Here is a 20,289-nt window from a genome sequence, read left to right on the forward strand (position 1 = left end):
CTTTCGGAGGACTCAAAAAAGCATGCGTACTCTGTCAGTCTGGACCCAGCAGAAGGATGCTACCCTCTCGACTACCAGGGTGAACCCCAATGTACAGGCATATAGCTGGGGGGTCAAGGAGTATGCCCACACATGCTCGTTGGTTCTTACACTGGGGTAGTCCAGAGTGAAAGACAGGTTTCTACATTAATTTTTTAAGCCAGCTTCCCATACGGCTGGTAACCCGTCTATCTTACCTGCCTGAGGTGCCAATCCACCTGCACTAATTTATAACATAATACCAAACACAGATATGGTGAAATATTTTATGAGTACTGGTACATGCACGATGAGCAGACAAAATCCCAAACGGAAGAAAAAAACTAATATTTGTTGCAAAATGGCGCCGCCTTTAAGAAAACAGAAACATTTTTCACACGAGCAGGGGAAGGAGTTCACATGCGCACCCATCTGCGCAGAGAGAAATGTGTCATAAAATGGCCACAACTGTGACAGGAAAGAAAGCAGATGAAGCGATTGTGATTTCCCAAATGTATTTTACACAAAAAAAACGTTACCCATCCAGCTGTCAAAACGTTACCTATCCTTATGAACAGCTGTTTAAATGTTACCTATTCTTTCGGGCAGCTGTCAAAACGTAATTAGATACCCGAAAAGAGTACTTGGTTGCCCTGAAAGAGCAGAGGAGCCCTCACTGTTGGCTTTCTTGGCCCCTCCAACATATAGTGAACCCATGGGAACTTTGGGCTATGCCCGCCCAGGCCCCAATGGTTCACCTACCAGGTGCTCGACATCGTGAAACACCCACAGGCCTGCCTCCAGAGTGCATCCACCCAACCCTTCCTCCCAAGCCGCATCACTATGAGGGAACGCGGAGTTTATTGATTTGACTCATCATAGGACACGTGTCAAACCGATTCCGGGCCAAGTGGTTTCCAAGGTTTCTTCCAACTGAAACAGCTCAGACAATTTGATCAATGAGGTTTCTACTGAAACAAGCAGCATCTGCCTGCAATCAACTAATTACAGTTGAAAGAGAACAGATTGGTGCCAAGGTCTTGTCTTGATTGTTTGGCAGAAAAACCTGCACCAACTTGGCCCTTTGTGGAATTGGTTTGACACTCTCATAAATGTCCGTTGGGTGTGCAGGAAGGAGACGAAAACAGGGGTGCTGGTGCATAAAACCGATGGTTTTAATAAGAAACATCAGAAAAGCCATACAAACCTAGGACTTAGTAAAAATCAAGAAAGAAACAAACCTAACAGTGCTAGAATGTATGCACACTGACAGGGAGACGACATGACCAAACGCAAGCAATAATCCCACAACCAGAGACCAGGATGCAACGTATAAAGAGACACAGTGAATAATTATCAATCAAACGCACCTGGTCACTTAAGGAAGGGGAGCCTAGAGGGACACACATCACCCACACAGCACACACAAGGAACACACACAGCTCCACCAAAATCCCAAACATATCACGGCAATATCCCCCTTTAGGGACAAATCCAAGACTCCAATACTCAAAAAATGGGAGGTAGGCTGGGGGCTCAGAGGAGGGAAAACGTGCGGTTCAAAACACACACAAAAAATGTGGTCTACCCAGCTGGCCCATAAAGTAGCAGAAAACAGGTCCTAAAACTAAAGGCTTTAATAAGAATATAAAAAGCTATACAAACTGTTTAAGACAGTATTTAAGACATGATGGCTTATTTCAAACTGGTTTATTTCCTAGGTTTATTACTAAGAGATAGATTTCATTCAATTCATTCATTTGGAGTTGTACATTTGTCTAATTGATGCAGGTATCGTCTGTAAAGTTCCCACTCCTATAGTTCACAGTATTGTCTACCTTTTGCCCAAAGTCAGGAATAAGCTTCATCATTGTCCTGAACAGCCAAAGTGTTGAAAATGGTAAGTAGATGGAGAAGAATTAGATTATTGGTGACTGAAATAAAACACTGGTTGAATGAATGAGATGGGCCAATTTCAGTTTTTTCAAAACAGACTGGCAAAAGTCCATTCAAGTTAACATCATTATATTTGTCTTAAATTTTATTTTCATTTTATTCATATTTTATTAACAAGATGGTGGCGCGCACGGGTGCAGCGGTTCATTGCTCTCCAGTTCGTTATCCTACAGTCGCCAGGATCTAATCACCTTCGGAAAGAAAGGCAAGCTACCCAATTTCACGACTTACTACAAACTGACCTTCGATATCCCCGAGAACATCCGGAGACCTCCGGGATCTCCGTGGATGGCCAGCCCACCCAAAGTACGCTGTAGACGGCGAAGAGAAAGAAAGCAAAAGCGCGGATGCCAGGCGGGCCTTGCGGCTAAGCTACGACAACAAACACTCCGAGCCCCGCTTCCTAGTATCTTCTTGACAAACGCCGATCTATTACCCACAAAATGGATGAGTTGGAACTTCGAATTGCTACCAACAGCTTTGTTAGGTACTGCAACATTATTCTTATCACGTAAACATGGCTGCACCAGCATATCCCCGGCGCTGTGCTATCGCTAGCTAGCCTTACGCTTTTTCAGAACTATCGTTCCAAAGAACTAACAGGAAAAAGCAAAGGCGGTGGACTCTGCATGTTCATACATAACGAATGGTGTTGTGCCAGCAAGATCATTGACACTCACTGTTCTCCGGATTTGGAGCTATTGGCAATACGATGCAGGCCATACTATCTACCGAGGGAGCTAATGGTCGTCATAGTAACGGCTATCTATATACCTCCAAATGCGAACGTCAACACGGCTCTCGACCTACTGCTAACGTCTGTAAACAAACAACAGCTCGACCACCCTGATGGAGTCTTTAATGTCGCTGGTGACTTCAACAAAGCATGATTAAAGACTGTTCAACCCAAGTTTATCCAATATGTCAAATGCAATACGAGAGAAGACAAAATTCTCGACCATGTCTACTCGAACATCAAACATGCCTATAAAGCAGCTCCTCTGCCACATCTAGCTGGATCAGACCATCTCTGCATATCTCTCACCCCTGCGTACACCTCACTTCGGACACAAACAAGGCGAAAAATAAAGATAATAAAAACTTGGCCCGAGGACGCTTTTTCTCAGCTGCAGGACTGTTTTTCCCGCACCAACTGGGAACTTTTCGAACACAACGACCTCCTGGACTATACGGAAATTGTACTCTCCTACATCAGAAACTGCATTGACAACGTTACTACAGACAAACGGATACAGGTTTTTCCTAACCAAAAACCCTGGATGACCAAGGAGACAAGCACTCATCAAATGTTATAACACCGCCTTCAGATCGGAAGACAAGAGAAAGTATAGAGCTGCCAGAGCAGAGCTGAAAAGAGGCATAAAGAAGGCCAAGGCAGTATATACTAAGAAAATCGAGGAGCACTTCAAAGAAAACAACCCAAAGAAGATGTGGCAGGGAATACGACATATCACTAACTACAATAACAATTCTATGTCTGTAAACGCGGAGGCCTTACTAGCGGAGGAACTGAACCATTTCTTTGCCCGCTTTGAGACTGACAAATCAGACCCAGTGTCAACACTCCCACTACCACCCTGCAACAATACACTGGAGTTTCGGGAACAGGGAGTGAGACTGGAAATGCAGTTTGTGAACCCCAGGAAGGCTGGTGGACCAGACGGAATACCTGGCAAGGTGCTCAAAGCCTGTGCTGAACAGCTGGCTGGAGTCTTCATGGACATTTTCAATCGTTTCTTGCAAGAATCCATCGTTCCAGCCTGCCTGAAATCTGCCACCATCATTCCTGTTCCCAAAAAAAAGGCAACCATCGACCGCTTGAACGATTACAGGCCTGTTGCTCTCACGCCTGTGATCATGAAGTGCTTTGAAAAGTTGGTGGGCCGCCACATCAGAAATAGAATCCCCTCCTCAGTTGACCCTCACCAGTTTGCTTATAGAGAAAACAGGTCCACTGAGGATGCTATCGCCATGGCTACACACAGCACTGAGCCACCTGGAGCACCAGGGGAATTATGTGAGGATGCTTTTCATTGACTATAGCTCAGCCTTTAACACCATAAAGCCGGACATTCTGAAGGACAAACTCTCCCACCTTGGACTATCCTCTTCAATCTGCTGCTGGATAAAGAACTTCTTGACTAACCGACCACAAACTGTTAGACTGGGTCCACACCTCTCTTCTTCCATTACACTGAGCACTGGCTCACCACAAGGCTGTGTACTGAGTCCTCTCCTGTACTCGCTGTACACATACGACTGCAGACCAGCCCACCAGTCAAACTCCATCATCAAATTTGCCGATGACACCACTGTGATCGGACTTATCTCAGGCGGGGATGAGTCGGCTTACAGAGATGAGGTCGACAAACTGTCTCTTTGGTGCTCGGTGAACAATCTTACACTAAATACCACAAAGACTAAAAAAATAATCCTGGACTTTCGCAAGCATAGCACAGACCTGGCCCCACTCCTCATAAACGGAGTATGTGTAGACAGGGTCCAGTCCTTCAAATTCCTGGGAGTCCATGTCACGGATAGGCTCTCCTGGTCTACAAACACCACAGTGGTAGTGAAGAAGGCCCAGAAACGACTCCACTTTCTCAGGGTACTGAGGAGGAACAAATTGGACACCAAGCTTCTGGCAACCTTCTACAAAGCCACTGTGGAGAGCATCCTGACATACTGCATTACAGTGTGGTATACCGGAAGCACGTCAGCAGACAAAAAAGCCATGCAGAGGGTGATTAGCACTGCCCAGAAGACCGTCGGCTGCTCTCTGCCATCAATGGAAGATATTGCCAACCCCCGGTACCTCATCAGAGCCGGGATCATTGTTGGGGACCCATACCATCCTGGACACGGCCTGTTCCAGTTGCTTCCATCTGGCAAACGCTGCAGGTCCTAAAAAGCACAGACAAACAGGCTCAATGACAGCTTTTTCCCAACAGCCATCAGGACTCTGAACCTGCAGTAACACGAGACGACAACACAAATCCCTTCTATGGAATAAATTCGCAGTGAGGTAACAGGAAGGTCGTTTGGCGTGGATCTGCCTTCTACAGGCTGACTGAGGGAGGGTAAGTAAGAAAAAAGTGAGAGGTAAGTGATCCATTTTCTTCTTGTTGGCATCGGTGAGGCAACTTGCAGTCGCCGGATTGATGGCGCTCAAGCGGCGGAGTGCTAACAAGTCTGAATATGTCATTTAATGGGTCTTGCCTAGGAAGGCGAACTTGTGGAGAAGCACTATCCAATTTCGTCATACGCAGCTGGGTATGATGACTATTAGGCTTTTTGTCAAGTCAATGATGACGACAATGCCTATGTCTGATTTTCATTTTTTTTCATTTTTTCACACAGGAAGTAGTGAGTTATATTCATTGCTGATATATATACATATACATATATAAATATATCTTTATATATATATAAATATATATATATATATATATATATATATATATATATATATATATATATATATATATATATATATATATATATATATATATATATATATATATATATATATATATATATATATATATATATATATATATATATATATATATATATATATATATATATATATATATATATATATATATAATATTTTATTTATTTATTTATGTAAATCTGTGTGTCCCCAGGTTTGATCTTTCAGACAAGGATTCATTTTTTGACAGTAAAACCAGGAGTTCAATAGTAAGTCAACTGATGTCTCTAATGAAACATCACCATATTTTAAATAGAAAGTTACTCAGTGAGCAAAAAAACAGACTTAGCTGGTTCATGTTGTAATGGTCAACACTCTCATGTCCCTTTAACTCTGTCAATTTTTGTGATGCCTCATGGTATCCACTGGTAAATGCTATAATGAAATGTGTTGTAGTAATATGTTACGACTCCCCCTGGGGTAAGATATACCAGGGAGTTGCAACTACCACAGCAGACGGGTTCGGTCAAGGATGAGTCCAAACAAACAATGCAAGTAGCCTTCAGTTATATTTTATTTACAACAAAGTCCATAAAAACCTAGACTACGGGATAACATAGAGGAAGCACGAGATATTAAAGTGGCACCCTTAAATAAACACAGTAAAAACCCCTCCCAGACAGGTGTCCAAATGAACACCCACAAAATACAGGAAATAAGGCCGAAGGGTGCCACTGTTAGAACTGATAAAATAAAAGTCTAGACAGGGGAATAACTATGTGTCTAAATGCACGAACTATATGTATACCCCAGGGTGTCTAAACCTATCTCAAGTCCCCCTATGCAACCCAAAATCATTAACTTTGTCAACACAAATACAAAATATATCAAGAAGTAACATACTCACAAGCCTGCAAGTCAGCAACTCAGCAAAGGGAAGACTGACAAATGAAAAGGGTTTAAATAAGGGCAGGAAGTGAATCTTGATTGGAGGAGGGATGAAGGGAAAGTAGTCACAGCTGTGTTGGCCTGGGAAGGGCTTTGTCACAGGGGTGGAGCCACAGCTCCATGTACCTGTAGAGAAAAGAAACCACACACCTCCTACATAGTGTGTGTCCAGGCTGCCAGCTGTAACATAATACGACTTATTGATTGATAAATAGTATTTATGTCATGTAATAGTATTTAATCTAATCTTCTGTATAACATTATTTGTATCACAGCGTGTCACAGTGTGGTCTTCATGGATCGACGCACCCAGCAAGATTACAGTATTAAAATAAAGCTATTTTTTTTCAATCCACGTTAGTCCGAGTTAGTCCTCCTCTAATCCAGGGGACGGTATGGCAATTGTTTGTATTCAAACCGACTTTACGATAAAAATTGCAAATCAAAACAGACGTTGAAAAAATTAACATCAATCAATTTGCTATGAGAAAATATATGTTGAATGCACAGGTGGAGGTAGAAACTTTGTTTCAATAAATAGGGGAAACTTTTAGTCTCCTGGTAACTACAACAGCGATAGAGCGAGAGTGGTTTACGGGACAAAGGCTTTGGATCGTTGTTGTTGTTGTTGTTAAATCACCTCAGCCGCCTGAGGATGGTCCTCAGATGCGAGTTCTGACATTGTTTGACCGATCTGACGTTGGTGTCGTTCTGCGAGCAGTGCCGGACACCGCAGCCAGAGATGTTCCGACGATTCCTTCTCCTCGCCGCATAATCTGCAGCGGGGATCTTCTGTCTTCCCCGTGAGGAGTTGCCACCGTCGTAGGGATGTATGATGGCCGCATCGGAATCGGGCTAGGTCCGTGACTTCAGCCCGAGAGAGTTCCGCTTCTCGCCGTTCATCGGGTCCTCGTTGGAAGACTTCCTGGAGTCGCGTGTGCTGGATTGGAGGAGGTCGGCACTCGCGACGGATGATGGCTCGACGGGTGGCAGCATCTGGCGCAACCTCGGGTTGAGGCATGTTTGACCCGAGTTTCGCCTGGGCGTCTGCAAGATCGTTTCCACGTAGGTTGCAGTGGCCGGGGACCCAGATAATCGACAATTGCTTATCGACTGCCAGGTCTGCTGCCGTCTTTTGTAGGTCGATGATGACCGCCTCGGTTGGGAAGGGGTTGGAGACGGCTGCAACCAAGGACTTGCAGTCACAGACGATCGTGGCTACTTCCCAGGTTGCAGTGGTGAGCCAGCGTAGAGCTCCGGCAAGGGCAACTCCCTCTGATTGGAAGGAGCTGCTATGGACACCCGTGGGGGCATGCCATTCATGTACCACTTGGTCGTTTTTGAGGACGATGAGGCCGGCTCCGCCATCCGACGTGCCTTCACGTGTCGAACCATCGGTGAAAAGCAGGAGTTTGGCGTTGGATGCGTTTGACTCGATCGTTGCCGCTGCGGCTGACAATTGTATTTCTTGCGGCATCGTCTTGTTTGTTGGTGTGTAGATGGCTTGGATGGGGGGCGGGAGATCCCATGGCGGTTGTGTGTGTCGGTTGTCGGGGGTGATGGATGAGGTAGGCTGGGATGCTAGACTGCGCCAATCAGAGCGTTTTTTAAGCCGGTATCCGATGTTGGATTCCAGGAGCTGGCGGCGATCATCGGTTGCGGGGAGGTGTGCCCAGTCGTCAGCCTTAATTCTTGAGGAAGCTGTAAGGCGAGATTCAAGGGTAGGGAGATTCGCCTCGGCTCGAACTGCTTCAACAGGAGTCGTTCGCAGTTGGTGTGTGATTGCTCTTGCGGCCTTTAGTTGTACTCTTTTGAGTTTGTTGATGTTAGTGGCTGACAACCAGGGGTACCAGGCTGGGGCGGCATATTCTGCTAGGCTGCGTTGAGTCGCTGTGTAGACTCTGCGGAGGTCCGGCTTGTCCCATCCCCATGTTGTGCCCGATACTAGCCGGAGCAGGTTGATTCTCCCGTGCATTGAACGGCAGAGCTTGTTGGCATGCTCCCCAAACGTGAGTAGCCTGTCGTATGTGACTCCCAGGAAGGTCGGGTACGGGTTGCAGGACAACCTTTCACCGGATATTGCTATGTCGGGCTGCCACGATGCCTCTGCGCTGTCAAGACTGAAGAAGGCTGTTTCACACTTGGAAGTATTGAGGGTTAGCTTTGCCTGGGAGCTCCACTCCACCACTTTATCCACCTCTCCTTGCAGCTCCTCGGCTACCTGTTCTTTATTTCTACCGGCTCTGGCGATGGCTAGTTCGTCTGCATAGGCGCTCACCATAGTGTTGTCGTCAAACTTCTCCAGCAGGCTGTTGATGCAAATGGTAAACAGGATGGGTGAAAGGACGGAGCCTTGAGGGAGGCCTTCCTTGAATACTCTGCTCCGACCAGTGGCAGTGCCGATTCTCACTCGCGCTGTGCGGTTGGTGAACCAGGAGGCAAGCCATTCAACGAACCGTAGGGGGATCCCGAGTCTTGTCATACTAAGCAGCAAACCTGTCCGCCATACTCGATCATACGCTTTGCTGAAGTAAAAAAATGTAGCAACTGTGCGTTTGCGCTGCGACGACTGGAACCCGTCGGAGATGAACTGGGACAGCCGGAGGCATTGATCGGTGGTGCTGCGACCCTTTCGAAAACCGGCTTGCCAGGGACTGAGGATGGAATTCGCCTCCAGCCACCATGACAGTCGGTTTGCTATCATTCGTTCAAGAACTTTCCCAATAGTAGACGTCAGGGCAATCAGTCGGTAACTTCCTACGTCCGCTGGATCTTTCCCTTTTTTCAGGAAGGGAATGATGGTGGCTTCGCGCCAGTATTGTGGGAACCATTTTGATAGCCAGCTGTTGTTCATGATGGGGAGAAGCTCGATCTGTAGCGGTGTGGTGAGGTGTTTGAGGAGGTCGGGCGCGATCTCATCTGGGCCCGCTGCCTTGTGCGGTTTGAGCTGCGTCAGCGCCTTCTTCAGTTCATCGATGGTGAAGGGTGACTCCATCTTCTGCCGGGGTGAGTATCGCCGGCTGGTGATGGCCATATGCAGCTCTCGCAAGGCGGTACGCATTGGCTTGTCTGTCGTTCGTCCACTGATGGTGCCATATTCTTGAACAAACGCTGATGTCTTTGCTCTGTCACTTGCATATGTGGCGCCGTTGTTAACAAGTGCCTTGCCCGTGTTCGTTGAGCCTTTTCCAGACAGCGATTTCACTACTGCCCACGTCTGGTTGACATCTTTTGATTCGTGAATGCGTTCGAGGTGATTTCGCCATGCGTTTCGTTTCGCCTCCGCCGTCAGGCGGCCTATCTCTCTGCACGTTTCCACAAATTCCTTGCGATTGTTACCCATGTCGCGTCTCAACCGGTTGCGCTTCTTCTTTAGTGCCTGGATTTCTGAGGTCATCCAGGGTGTCTCCCTTGAACGGACGGCTTTTATCGGGACAGCTGTTTTCTCTGCATCTTTGAGGAGAGCAATGAAAGCAGTGAGTTTGCCGGATGGGGTTTCTTCTTCCATAATCTTCGAGAGACCCATATCAAGACTTGCGCGGAATTTCTCCCAGTCAGCTTTCCTGTAGTTGCGGCGGATGCGTCTGCAGGGTCTTTCCACTCGGAGATTTTCGTTCCAGCACATCAGGATCGGCAGGTGGTCAGAGCCCAAGTCATTCGCGGTTTCCCATGAAAATTGATGGGCGATCTCTTCATCTACGATTGTGAGGTCTGGTGTGCTGATACCGGGACCATGGGCACTCCCAGCTACTCGTGTTGGAGAGCCATCATTGAGGGTTGTTTTGGACACGTCTTCGAGCCATTCTTTGATCAGCGTGCCTCGGGCATCTGGTCTGGCGGAATTATCCCATGAGGGGTGATGGGCATTGAGATCGCCACATATCACCCCTTTCGTGACAGGGAGATGGCAGGTCCAATTAGTGTTGACAGCATGGGCATAGTCCGACGAGTGAGGAGGCAGGTAAACATTCGTCAGCCGGAGTTGACGTCTGCGGGTCGTATGGAGAGTGATCTGTTGTATTTCCAGGGTGGCGGCGCTCAGCATCGATGTGGAGTACTGAATCCCCTTCCGGATGTAGGTCACCAGGCCACCACCTCTGTGGTGAACCGTACCGCTACCTTGCCTGTCCTGCCTGATACAGTCGTACCCGTCTATTTGTGGTGTCAGATCTTCGTGGCCAAGTTTGGATTCTTGGATAAGGGCGACATCAACCTTGGTTTTCCGGAGGAGGCTGCCAAGTTTGATCACCTTTGTTGCGAGATAGTTTGCATTCCACTGAAGAAGCCGTATCTGGCGAAGTGTAGACGGGGGTGCTGCTGACCGGATGATTTGTTGTGGGTTGTGCTGTTGTGGTGTGTGTGTGTTGTGTTATTTGTGTGTGTTTTACAGGTGGGGCACCTCCATTCATTCTTCTTGCGAAGCTTGTCCCGCGTAGTTCGAGGCTCCGGCGCGCATTGGCAGTGGAACTCGCGACAGCATTTCTTGCAAACCAAAGGGGGTTTGGCATGGCCTAGTGGTTTCGAGCAGTGTGGACATGTTGTGTTGCGGGCAATACAGAGACCTGTGGATGGTGGAGGTGACGTGTTGTTTGTGTTGTGTGTTCCCGGGTTGGGTGTGTTTGTGTTGTGTGGGGTGGGCGGGGATGAGGTATTTGTGTTGTGTGCTCCCGATGTTGCATGTGATGTGGATGGTGATTGATTGGTTGTGTGTGTGTTGTGTGTGGTGGGCGAGGATGAGATGTGTGTGTTGGTGCAGCTATTACAAAGCCAGTGAAGGTTTTTGTGATAGCGTGAGATGTGCGTACATTGACGGTGCGCGACGTTTGGACAATTTTGACAGAAGATGGGGGTGGTTCCTCTCGGAATCTTTCGTGGGCAGACGGAGCATCGAGCGTCGTTGGCGACTGTAGGTTGATGTCGTGGTTCGGCGGTTTCCCCCCGACAAAGCCGACACAGGAAGCCTATAGGACTCTTTTGCTTAGGTCGAGTCAGGCCAGTGCAACGTTTGTGGAAGGGGCGTCGACAACTCGGACAGTCGATTGGGGGTTGGTCACGACGAAATCCCTTGCCACACCATGGACATGGTGGGCCCGGGTTACTCTCGATGTCGCCCGCTAAAAGGAGAAGATCACAGAGATGCAGCGCGGGACGTGCAGCTCCTTTCGGCCGAAAAAACTTGGTTAGTTCTCCCTTGTGGCAGTCTGGGTGTGGCAGATCTGGATTTGTATAGCCGTCTCCGAAGAGCTGGCTTGACACGACACGCCGCGGGAAGGCTCCAGTTGTCTGCATATTGTGTTGCGATCGTTGTTGTTTCACATATCTGAGGTATGTTGCTGGAAACAGCATTTTACAGCATATATATATATATATATATATATATATTTTACAGCATATATATATATATATATATATATATATATATATATATATATATATATATATATATATTTTACAGCATATATATATATATATATATATATATATATATATATATATATATATATATATATATATATATATATATATATATATATATATATATATATATATATATATATATATATATATATATATATAATATTTTTTTTCATAAAAAAATGCGAAGCTCTGAAGCCGCGATGGTGGAACCGCAAAGTAGCGAGGTCCCACTGTAGTTGCCAACTAAGTTCCACACTGCCAGCATATTTATCAGTATTTCTCTTAACAACAACTGAATCATGTGTCATTCTATTCCCACATTATTAGTATCATAATTATTTCATGACATTATTCATCTTCCACACTGTTCATCCCTAGCCCAGGCACCAGGAGCAAGGTTGCGGTGTGAAGTGTTTAATATTCGTCAAGCACATTCAGACAACAACCATCCACACTGATAATCAGACTAAAATAATATTTCCATCATGCATTTTTTTGGGATGTAGGAGGAAACCGATATAACCAGAGAAAGTCAATAAAGCTACTGTGAGAACATGCAAACTAGTTTAGACAGCAAGGCTGGAACCTGGGATTCAACTCTGCATCTCTGAACTGTTGGCAGAGGTGCCGACATCAACGCCATTATCATATTATTTCATGTATGTTTGGTCTAGACCCTGTCTGCTTAGAATACTGTACCGTGTTTGCCATGCAAGCAAGACGGTCATGTCTATCTCAAGAGTCTAACCACTTTGTGGCAATCTGATGATCCGACCAACTTGGATGGGGAGGCATGAGCTGCACACGTGATAAAGAAGCGAAACAAAGGGTTTCTTGTAGCTAGGTCAATTTTCCCAGTTTTGTCAGAAATACATTTAATTTCTCCATCAAAAGGAGTAAAGAATGTCACAAAAATTCTTACAGGAAATTATGCTTTTGCAACAACCTCACAGTTCTGGGGTCTGGGGTTCCTGGGATTCTGTGGGTTTCTCTGTGTAGTACGGTCTCCCCATCCCAAATTCATGTTGGGTTGACTGGTTGAACACTCTAAGTCAGGGGTCTCAAACTCAATTTATCTGAGGGCCGCAAGAGGCAGAGTCTGGGTGAGGCTGGGCCGCATCAGGATTTCCACAAGAAAAGCGCTGATAAAACATTCCAACGTTATCAAATAACTTTATTTTTTAACAAAAAAGAATGAATTAAATAAATTAACTTAAAGATTAAAAATAAATCAATAAGTAATATAATAATGAGAATACAGTAGATATGCAGTGGCTGGCTAAGTTGAGAAAACTAATTATTTTTATTTTGTTTCAAATGTCTGTATTAAAGGCTCTTTAAATTTTAACTTTCTGAACTTTACTTCTTGCTGCTAGAGACCTGGCAGAGCTTCCTCTCACATAGCTTAGTCACATTTGGCTTGAGGGAGGAAGCAGTGGAGACCCTCAATAGAGCTTGAAGATGCTCATCAGTAGGTCTGGACCTATACTTGGACTTATTGAAGTTCAAGGTGGAGAAAAGTTTCTCACACAAGTATGTGCTCCCAAAAAGGCACATGGTCCGCTTGAAGATTCGGGAAAGTTCAGGGGAGCTGGGGGTCAACTCTCTCAAAAAATGTCCAAGCTTGTCTGCTTCTCCACTCACCTCCCTGAACTTGGCTTTGAGTGCAGAGTTGCACTGCAGGTCAATGAGCTCCATTTGAAGCTCAGGAAGGGCATCTTGCACATCAAATGAGAAGGGGTCCGCAAACATTTGAAATGTGGCTTTGTATGTCTTGAAGTCTGCAAATCTGTGATCAAATTCCTCCTGCAGCTTCGAAATGGCCTCCACATATTTCTCACCACTGAATGGTGTGCCTGCATCCACAAGAGCCTTGCATGCTGGGAAATGGAAAAGGTTTGTCTGAGAGAGCTGGGCTTTCCATAACAAAAGTTTAGTGCAGAATGCTCTCACATTGTCATAGGCAGCACTGACAAGTTGCCCCTGGCCTTGTAGCTTCTTGTTCAGTACATTAAGCTCATGTGTGATATCAACAAGAAAAGCTAAGTCCATGAGCCATTTGGGATCGCTTAGCACAGGAACAGCAACCCCGTCTTTCTCCATGAAGTCTTTTGCTTCTGCTCTCAACTCAAAAAATCTCTTCAACACATTTTCCCTGCTGAGCCAACGTACCTCAGTGAAGTAGAGCACATCCCCGTGTTCAGACTCCATTTCCTCCAAAAAAGCACGAAACTTTCTATGTTTTAAGCCCCTGGATCTGATTGTCTTGATGCATTTCACAACGACAGACATCACACTGTCAAACTTCAGGCATCTATTGCAAAGGGCCTGCTGATAGATAATGCAGTGCAGACCTATGGCCGACTCCACACCCTCCTCTTCCAGTTTTTTTGAACAAGTGCTACCAGTCCATTCTTCCTCCCAATCATTGATGGGGCTCCATCAGTTGTTATTCCAACAAAGCTCTTCCATGGCAAACCGGCATTCTGAATGGCATCACACAGCTTGTGCAATAATTCCTTAGCGGTGGTCTGGCCATGCATTGGAATTATTGTGAGCAACTCCTCCAACACTTCAAAATTGTCATCAACACCACGGACATATATTGCGAGCTGGGCAGTGTCTGTGATGTCTGTGGTCTCATCAAGAGCCACTGAATATACACTGAAGTTTTGCGCTTTCTCACAAAGTTGACCATAAATGTCACTTGACAGTTCAGAAATGCGCTCTACCACGGTGTTGGCAGAAAGGCTGATGTTGTTGAACTGACTTTTTTTTCTGGACAGACAATATGTGCAGGCTGTAATATGCACTTTTTGATAAATTCACCTTCTGTGAATGGCTTGCCTGCCTTGGCAATCAGCTCACAAACGGCGTAGCTAGCTTCGACTGCTACATCACTTTCTTTTGTAGCCTTCTTGAAAAAACCCTGTTGCCTCAGAAGACTTGTTTTAAGACTGTCAACCTGGCTGGCTCTCTCATCTCCCTGGTTTTTGTCGTACTCCTCAGCATGACTCGTAGCATGATGACGTTTCAAATTGTATTCCTTGTGGACCGCAACTTTTTCAGTGCAAATGAGACACGTCGGGGTGCCCCTGTGCTCAACAAAGAAATATTGCACTCCCCACTTTTCTGGAAACTGTCTGTGCTCATCACTGACCTTTCTCTTCACGGCAGGCTTTGAAACAGACATCTCCGGGGCTGTAATATGTGTTTACACTTGGAATGAGTCTCAGATTGAACTTTTAACTTTCAGTCGCGCGGTTCTGTGGCGCATGTGCACTTTCGATTTGACGTTTGACTTTCAGTCGCGCGGGTCTGTGGCGCATGCGCACTTTCGCTCTCCGATCGTATTGGATTACGGCCGAGCCGCGTGATCGGCTTCACGGCTTCTCCTTTGCCCAGCTGATTGGAGGAATGAATGAGTGAGTGAGCGAGGCACTGGACAGCCCGGCCAATGTCCCGCCCTCCAGAGCCGTATACTTCACCGTGATTGGTTCATCCAGCTCCGAACACCGTGTCATTCATATCAATCTTGCGGGCCGCACGGACATTAATCTTGCATATTAAGACGCAGGCCGCAAGTTAGCATCCCGCGGGCCGCATTTGGCCCGCCGGACGCGAGTTTGAGACCCCTGCTCTAAGTCGTCCCTAGTTATGAGTTTGAGCTTAAATGGTTGCGCGCCTCCTAGCATTAAACGGCTGGCCACTGATTTAGGGTGGCCCCTGGGCATAGTTAGCTGGGAAAGGCTTCTATTTTTGGCCCTAGGTATGGGTGTGAGTGTGCATGGTTGTCCGTCTCCTTGTACCCTGCGACTGGCTGGCCACCGATTCAGGGTGTCCCCCGCCTCTGGCCCAGAGTCAACTTGGATAGGCCCCAGCACCCCCGCGACCCAACAGCGGACAAAGCGGTTCAGAAAATGAGATGAGAGATGGTAGCATGCATGTTAGTGTAAGTTTCATGATTCCAACAAGCGTATCATCATCTTCCATACTACCTATGCTAACGCAGCCAACCCCAGGCAGCAGGCGAGGGACACCCTGAATTAGTTAACAGCCAATCTTAGGGCACAAGAAGACGGACAACAACACATGCTCAAAATCACATCACCACCGAGTGTGAATCAAACCCAGACTGCCCGCACCAAGAACCACTGCACCATTGGGTGGCACGAATTATGTTGTCATGTCATATCTTAGCGTGCATACATGCTGCCTTAATGATGCGCCCAATACGTTGTGAATGGTTGGTGGCGGAGGGGAATGGACCCATGAGCAGGAAATAAGTCATTAAACGTAAGACTTTAATTGTAACTAAAAGGGTACAGAACAAAACCTTATAAACCAAAAACTGGGGGAATTAAACACAAAGAAACTTTTGGACCAGTGAAGGAAGATGCACACCGACATAGCCTACAAAACAAGACAATGCTCCCACACAGACTGAAATTAACACATAATTTAAATACATTGACCAGGGTTGACAAGGGAAGGATCACCGGAAAGACACAGAAACTTTGTTTTTCACTCGTTTATGTTGAATTGTATTGCTGCAGCTCAATTTTCAATTTCCTACACGTAGCTCATTGTTTCCAGTTCGAACTGTGCCTCGTAAGCATGTTTCTTTGGAGGTGCCATTTTAGGGATCAAACCGATATTGTTTTGCAAAATATATACCTACGCTATATTTACGTTCTTATTGGAACATGCTCCTTTTAAAACTCCTGCTTTTCACACCTGCATTCTGTGGTCATTCACATGAGGCCTTTCCTTATACTGCGTGTCGGCAAGTAAAGCACCCCATCAGTCATGCGGTCAGAATCTGCAGCGAAATCTACAGAATATTAAATTTATTGCATACAGAAAGTGCATCGACTGATTGGGCGCATCATCCATTTCAGACATTATAGACTTTTATGTGTGTTCTATAGGCATGCAAGAAATGGTATTAAATTTGTAAAGAAAAAAAGCAACAAGCTTCAGTTTGTGAATTGTACTACGCATTTTACATTACAATAATCACAATGTTTATCTTTTAGGTTTACGAAATTTTAAAACGGATAATATGCAAGGCCAAGTACAGCATGGGTAAGTTTGATGTTCTAAACAAAAAGAAACCCACAGAATCTAGCCTGTATATTACATCTTGAATGACATTAAGGGCACAATCATACCGGTAAAAAAAGTATATTTTGCAGAAATGTTATACTACGATTTTGACCATTTTAAAAATGTATTTATATATTTCGTATGATAGCCTGCCGCACACAACATTCTCTACTCCTTCAGACAACAAAACCTATTCAGTAGGATGATTTACATTTTGTGCGGATATTGACTTCAGATACCCAACTTTCCGTAGATGCTCAAAGAAAGGTCAAAAAGTCAAAATGTGAATCGTTCATCATTCATCATCATTCTTCCTGCCGATGTTCTTAAGCAAGTTCTTTTCCACTTTTCTCAATAACAACCTTTCGTAATTCATATATTCATTCAGTCATTTTCTGAACCGCTACATCCTAACAAAGGTCACGTGGGGTCCTGGGTCTATCCCAGCTGACTTTCGGGCACGAGGCTGATCGCAGTGTACAAGAAGACGGCAACCATTCGCGCCACACTCATACCTAGGGGAAATTTAGACCAGCCTACCATGTCATTGGAATGTGGGAGGAAACCGACGTTCCCGGAAGAAACCCACGCAGGCATATATACATATATGCTGGGGGGCTTGTGTAATGAGCCAATCCCAGTCTCCACAATGGGCTAGCCAATTAAGAAGCACAAAGAGACATGAGGTCAAAGCTCTACTTACAAATGCCTCTATGTGTGTCATTTTCAGGTTTCAAAATCTTTTATATACAAATGAGTGTCTCGAGACCCAAAAAAAGATCCACGTTAAGAATTCTCCCAAAAAGTAAATGCATTCTTTATCCCTTATTATATTTTTAAAATATTGTTGCGGATGGATTGATTCTAACTTTAGAACATTACTACACCCTACTGGGCTCCTAATGGCTATCTCACAACAACCCTCCATTTTTCTTTGACCCGTTGTCTGCTTAAACTTGTGCTTGGAAGAAGCGATGGCTGAGTGCCTTGGAGTCTACTCTGAGGCTTAGACGGACTCGCAGTCAACAACAACTCTTCATGTTTCAAGATTCCCTTTGTTCTGAGATGTATGAATTTTCAAGAATACTTTGATTTCATGTGAAATTTTATATTTCTTTTAAACCAAAGAGATATTCAACTGGACGGCGGCCCGCTGGTGCGAGTGGTTAGTGCATTGGTGTCACACCTCTGGGGTCCTGGATTCAAATCCAGGTCAGCCCACATGCGTGGAGTTTGCATGTTCTCCTGGGGCCTGTGTGGGTTTACTATTTACTGAGGTTTCCTTCCACATTTAAAAAACATGCATGGTAGGCTGAGGGGACACTCTAAATTAACCCAAGGTATGGGTGCGAGTGTGCAAGGTGGTTTGTCTCCTTGTGCCATGCCAGGCTGATTCAGGGTGTCCCCCGCTTCTGGCCCGGAGTCAGATGGGATAGGCTCCAGAACCCCCCAAGACCCTAATGAGGATAAAGCGGTTCAGAAAATGAGATCAGATGAAAAGATCCAGGTTAAAAATCCCTCAAAACGTCAATGCATTTCGTCTATTCATTATTTAATTTTCAATTGTCGCGGTAGCGTTGCGCCCTGCTTGATAATCTCCCTAAAATCCACTGTCTTCCATTTGGCTCTCTCACGACAACAACTCTGCATGTTTTGTTTTGAGTGTGGTTAAAGCAGCTACGTTCTTTATTTATAATTACTTTTACAAATGAAAGAAGCAGGCCCTGTTATCCATCCATGACTGATATTGCAAGGCAACACGACCATAGCCCTGCAACCATTGCTACGATATTGAAGCATAAAGACGCATTAAAAGCTATAACTAGCTAAATAGACTGTCACTCTTTTAGACAGAGGAAAAAATTGCAGGTCATGCAGTAACGGAGTCGAGTATTTCTGAAAATGCATCCATTTAATGTTATGTTGTATTGAATCCATAATTTGTAGGTGTTTAGATGTGTTTTCATGTTCTTTGACTGTTGCCTAACGTTACTTTACTCCTTGCATATATGCATCTGCACAGGTAGAAAATGGTTTTGCATGCTTCTTATTCATTTTAATTGATTAATAAATAATCTTATTATAAAATTTGGGACAGTTTGATTATTTTGAAAGACTTTAACTAGTAGTTTTTCAGAGAACCGTGAAATGAAAGGGAAACAAAATTTATCTATGAAAAATCCAAGTTACAAAACAAGTTTTGGAACCAATTAATTTCATAAGTAGAGGTACCACTGTAAACCATTTCACCAGCTTAGCATGCATGTTTTTGAGACACGGGTGGAAACCGGGGTTCCCAGAGACATCTGTTTATTATTATTTTACCATGTTTATCTGTATAAATTTGGTGCGGGCAGCGTGGGGTTGATTCCCACTTAATGGCAGTATGCTTGTGATTGCAAATGGTTGTCCATCCCTCTCTGTGCCCAACGACGGACCTGTGTCCAGCTTAGGGTGTAGTGTAGTTTCAGTCAAAGTCAGCTGGGGTAGCTTGAGCACCCTGTATCCCTGTCACGGTTAAGTGGAGTGGAAAATTAGTGAATGGATCTTTATAATTATTTAATATATGATTCTATCTAATTTTGTATATATTATTAACAATGACATTTTCTCCTGGAAGGTATCACCAGTCTCCTGGGTAGTGGTGTCTATACAGCTGCTTACCCCCTCCACGATGTGAGTATTTCAGACCAGGACAAAAGCAAAACTTCAGACTTGGTCGAATCATGAAATTGTCAATGACTGGAAACATCAAGTAAAAAATGTTTTCTCTCATGCAAAAATTGCTTTAGTTCTCAAAAAAAGGTTTAGAATTATGTTGTGTTTTTATATAAGTTACTTATATTTTGAAGTTAGTATTAATGATTGTTAGCTGTGGACTAAATGTGAGATACATATTTTTACATTCTTCTACAACTCATCAGTGTTTGAATTTGTTGTGTCTTGACTGTCTGTACTGATATTTACAAAGGTTTTAAAGCCTGATGAAGGCATTTAAATCTTGTAAACATGTAACATTCATACCTCCAATTAACAATTATTGTTTACACGACTAAATATGTAACTTTTGTTGTTTAGGGAGATATTAATGATGAGAGTGCAGAGCCTAATGACAGGAAAGTAAGTATTCAGTGCTGGTTAAAATATAAAGAGTTTGGGATTTGACTGAGGTTTTGTGAAACAAAAGATATATTCATTCTTCTGCTCACATGAAATGTTATCACGCTCCTGATTGATAGGCTGAGATGGAACCAGCTCATCGAAAAACATTTGAGGTCTGCAAGGAGTCTTCAATTAGTAACAAAATATACAGTAATCCCTCAAATACCGCGAATAATATAGACCAGACATTGCCATGAAAATAAAAAAAATGATGTAGAATC

At 44.7% G+C, this 20,289-nt stretch overlaps 1 protein-coding gene across 1 annotated transcript in view; it reads left to right on the plus strand.

Annotated features, from left to right (window-relative positions):
- Positions 1 to 6,253, plus strand: part of LOC144193043 (anoctamin-1-like) — a 15,978-nt gene extending 9,725 nt beyond the window's left edge. The window contains exons 6-7 of the mRNA XM_077711857.1: positions 5,646 to 5,700; positions 6,245 to 6,253. Of these exons, the coding sequence (XP_077567983.1) occupies positions 5,646 to 5,700; positions 6,245 to 6,253 (64 nt within the window). The remainder of the gene's footprint in view (positions 1 to 5,645; positions 5,701 to 6,244) is intronic.
- The last annotated feature ends 14,036 nt before the right edge of the window (positions 6,254 to 20,289 follow it).

Source organism: Stigmatopora nigra, unplaced genomic scaffold (assembly GCF_051989575.1).
Source record: "Stigmatopora nigra isolate UIUO_SnigA unplaced genomic scaffold, RoL_Snig_1.1 HiC_scaffold_50, whole genome shotgun sequence".
Lineage (NCBI taxonomy): Eukaryota > Metazoa > Chordata > Actinopteri > Syngnathiformes > Syngnathidae > Stigmatopora > Stigmatopora nigra.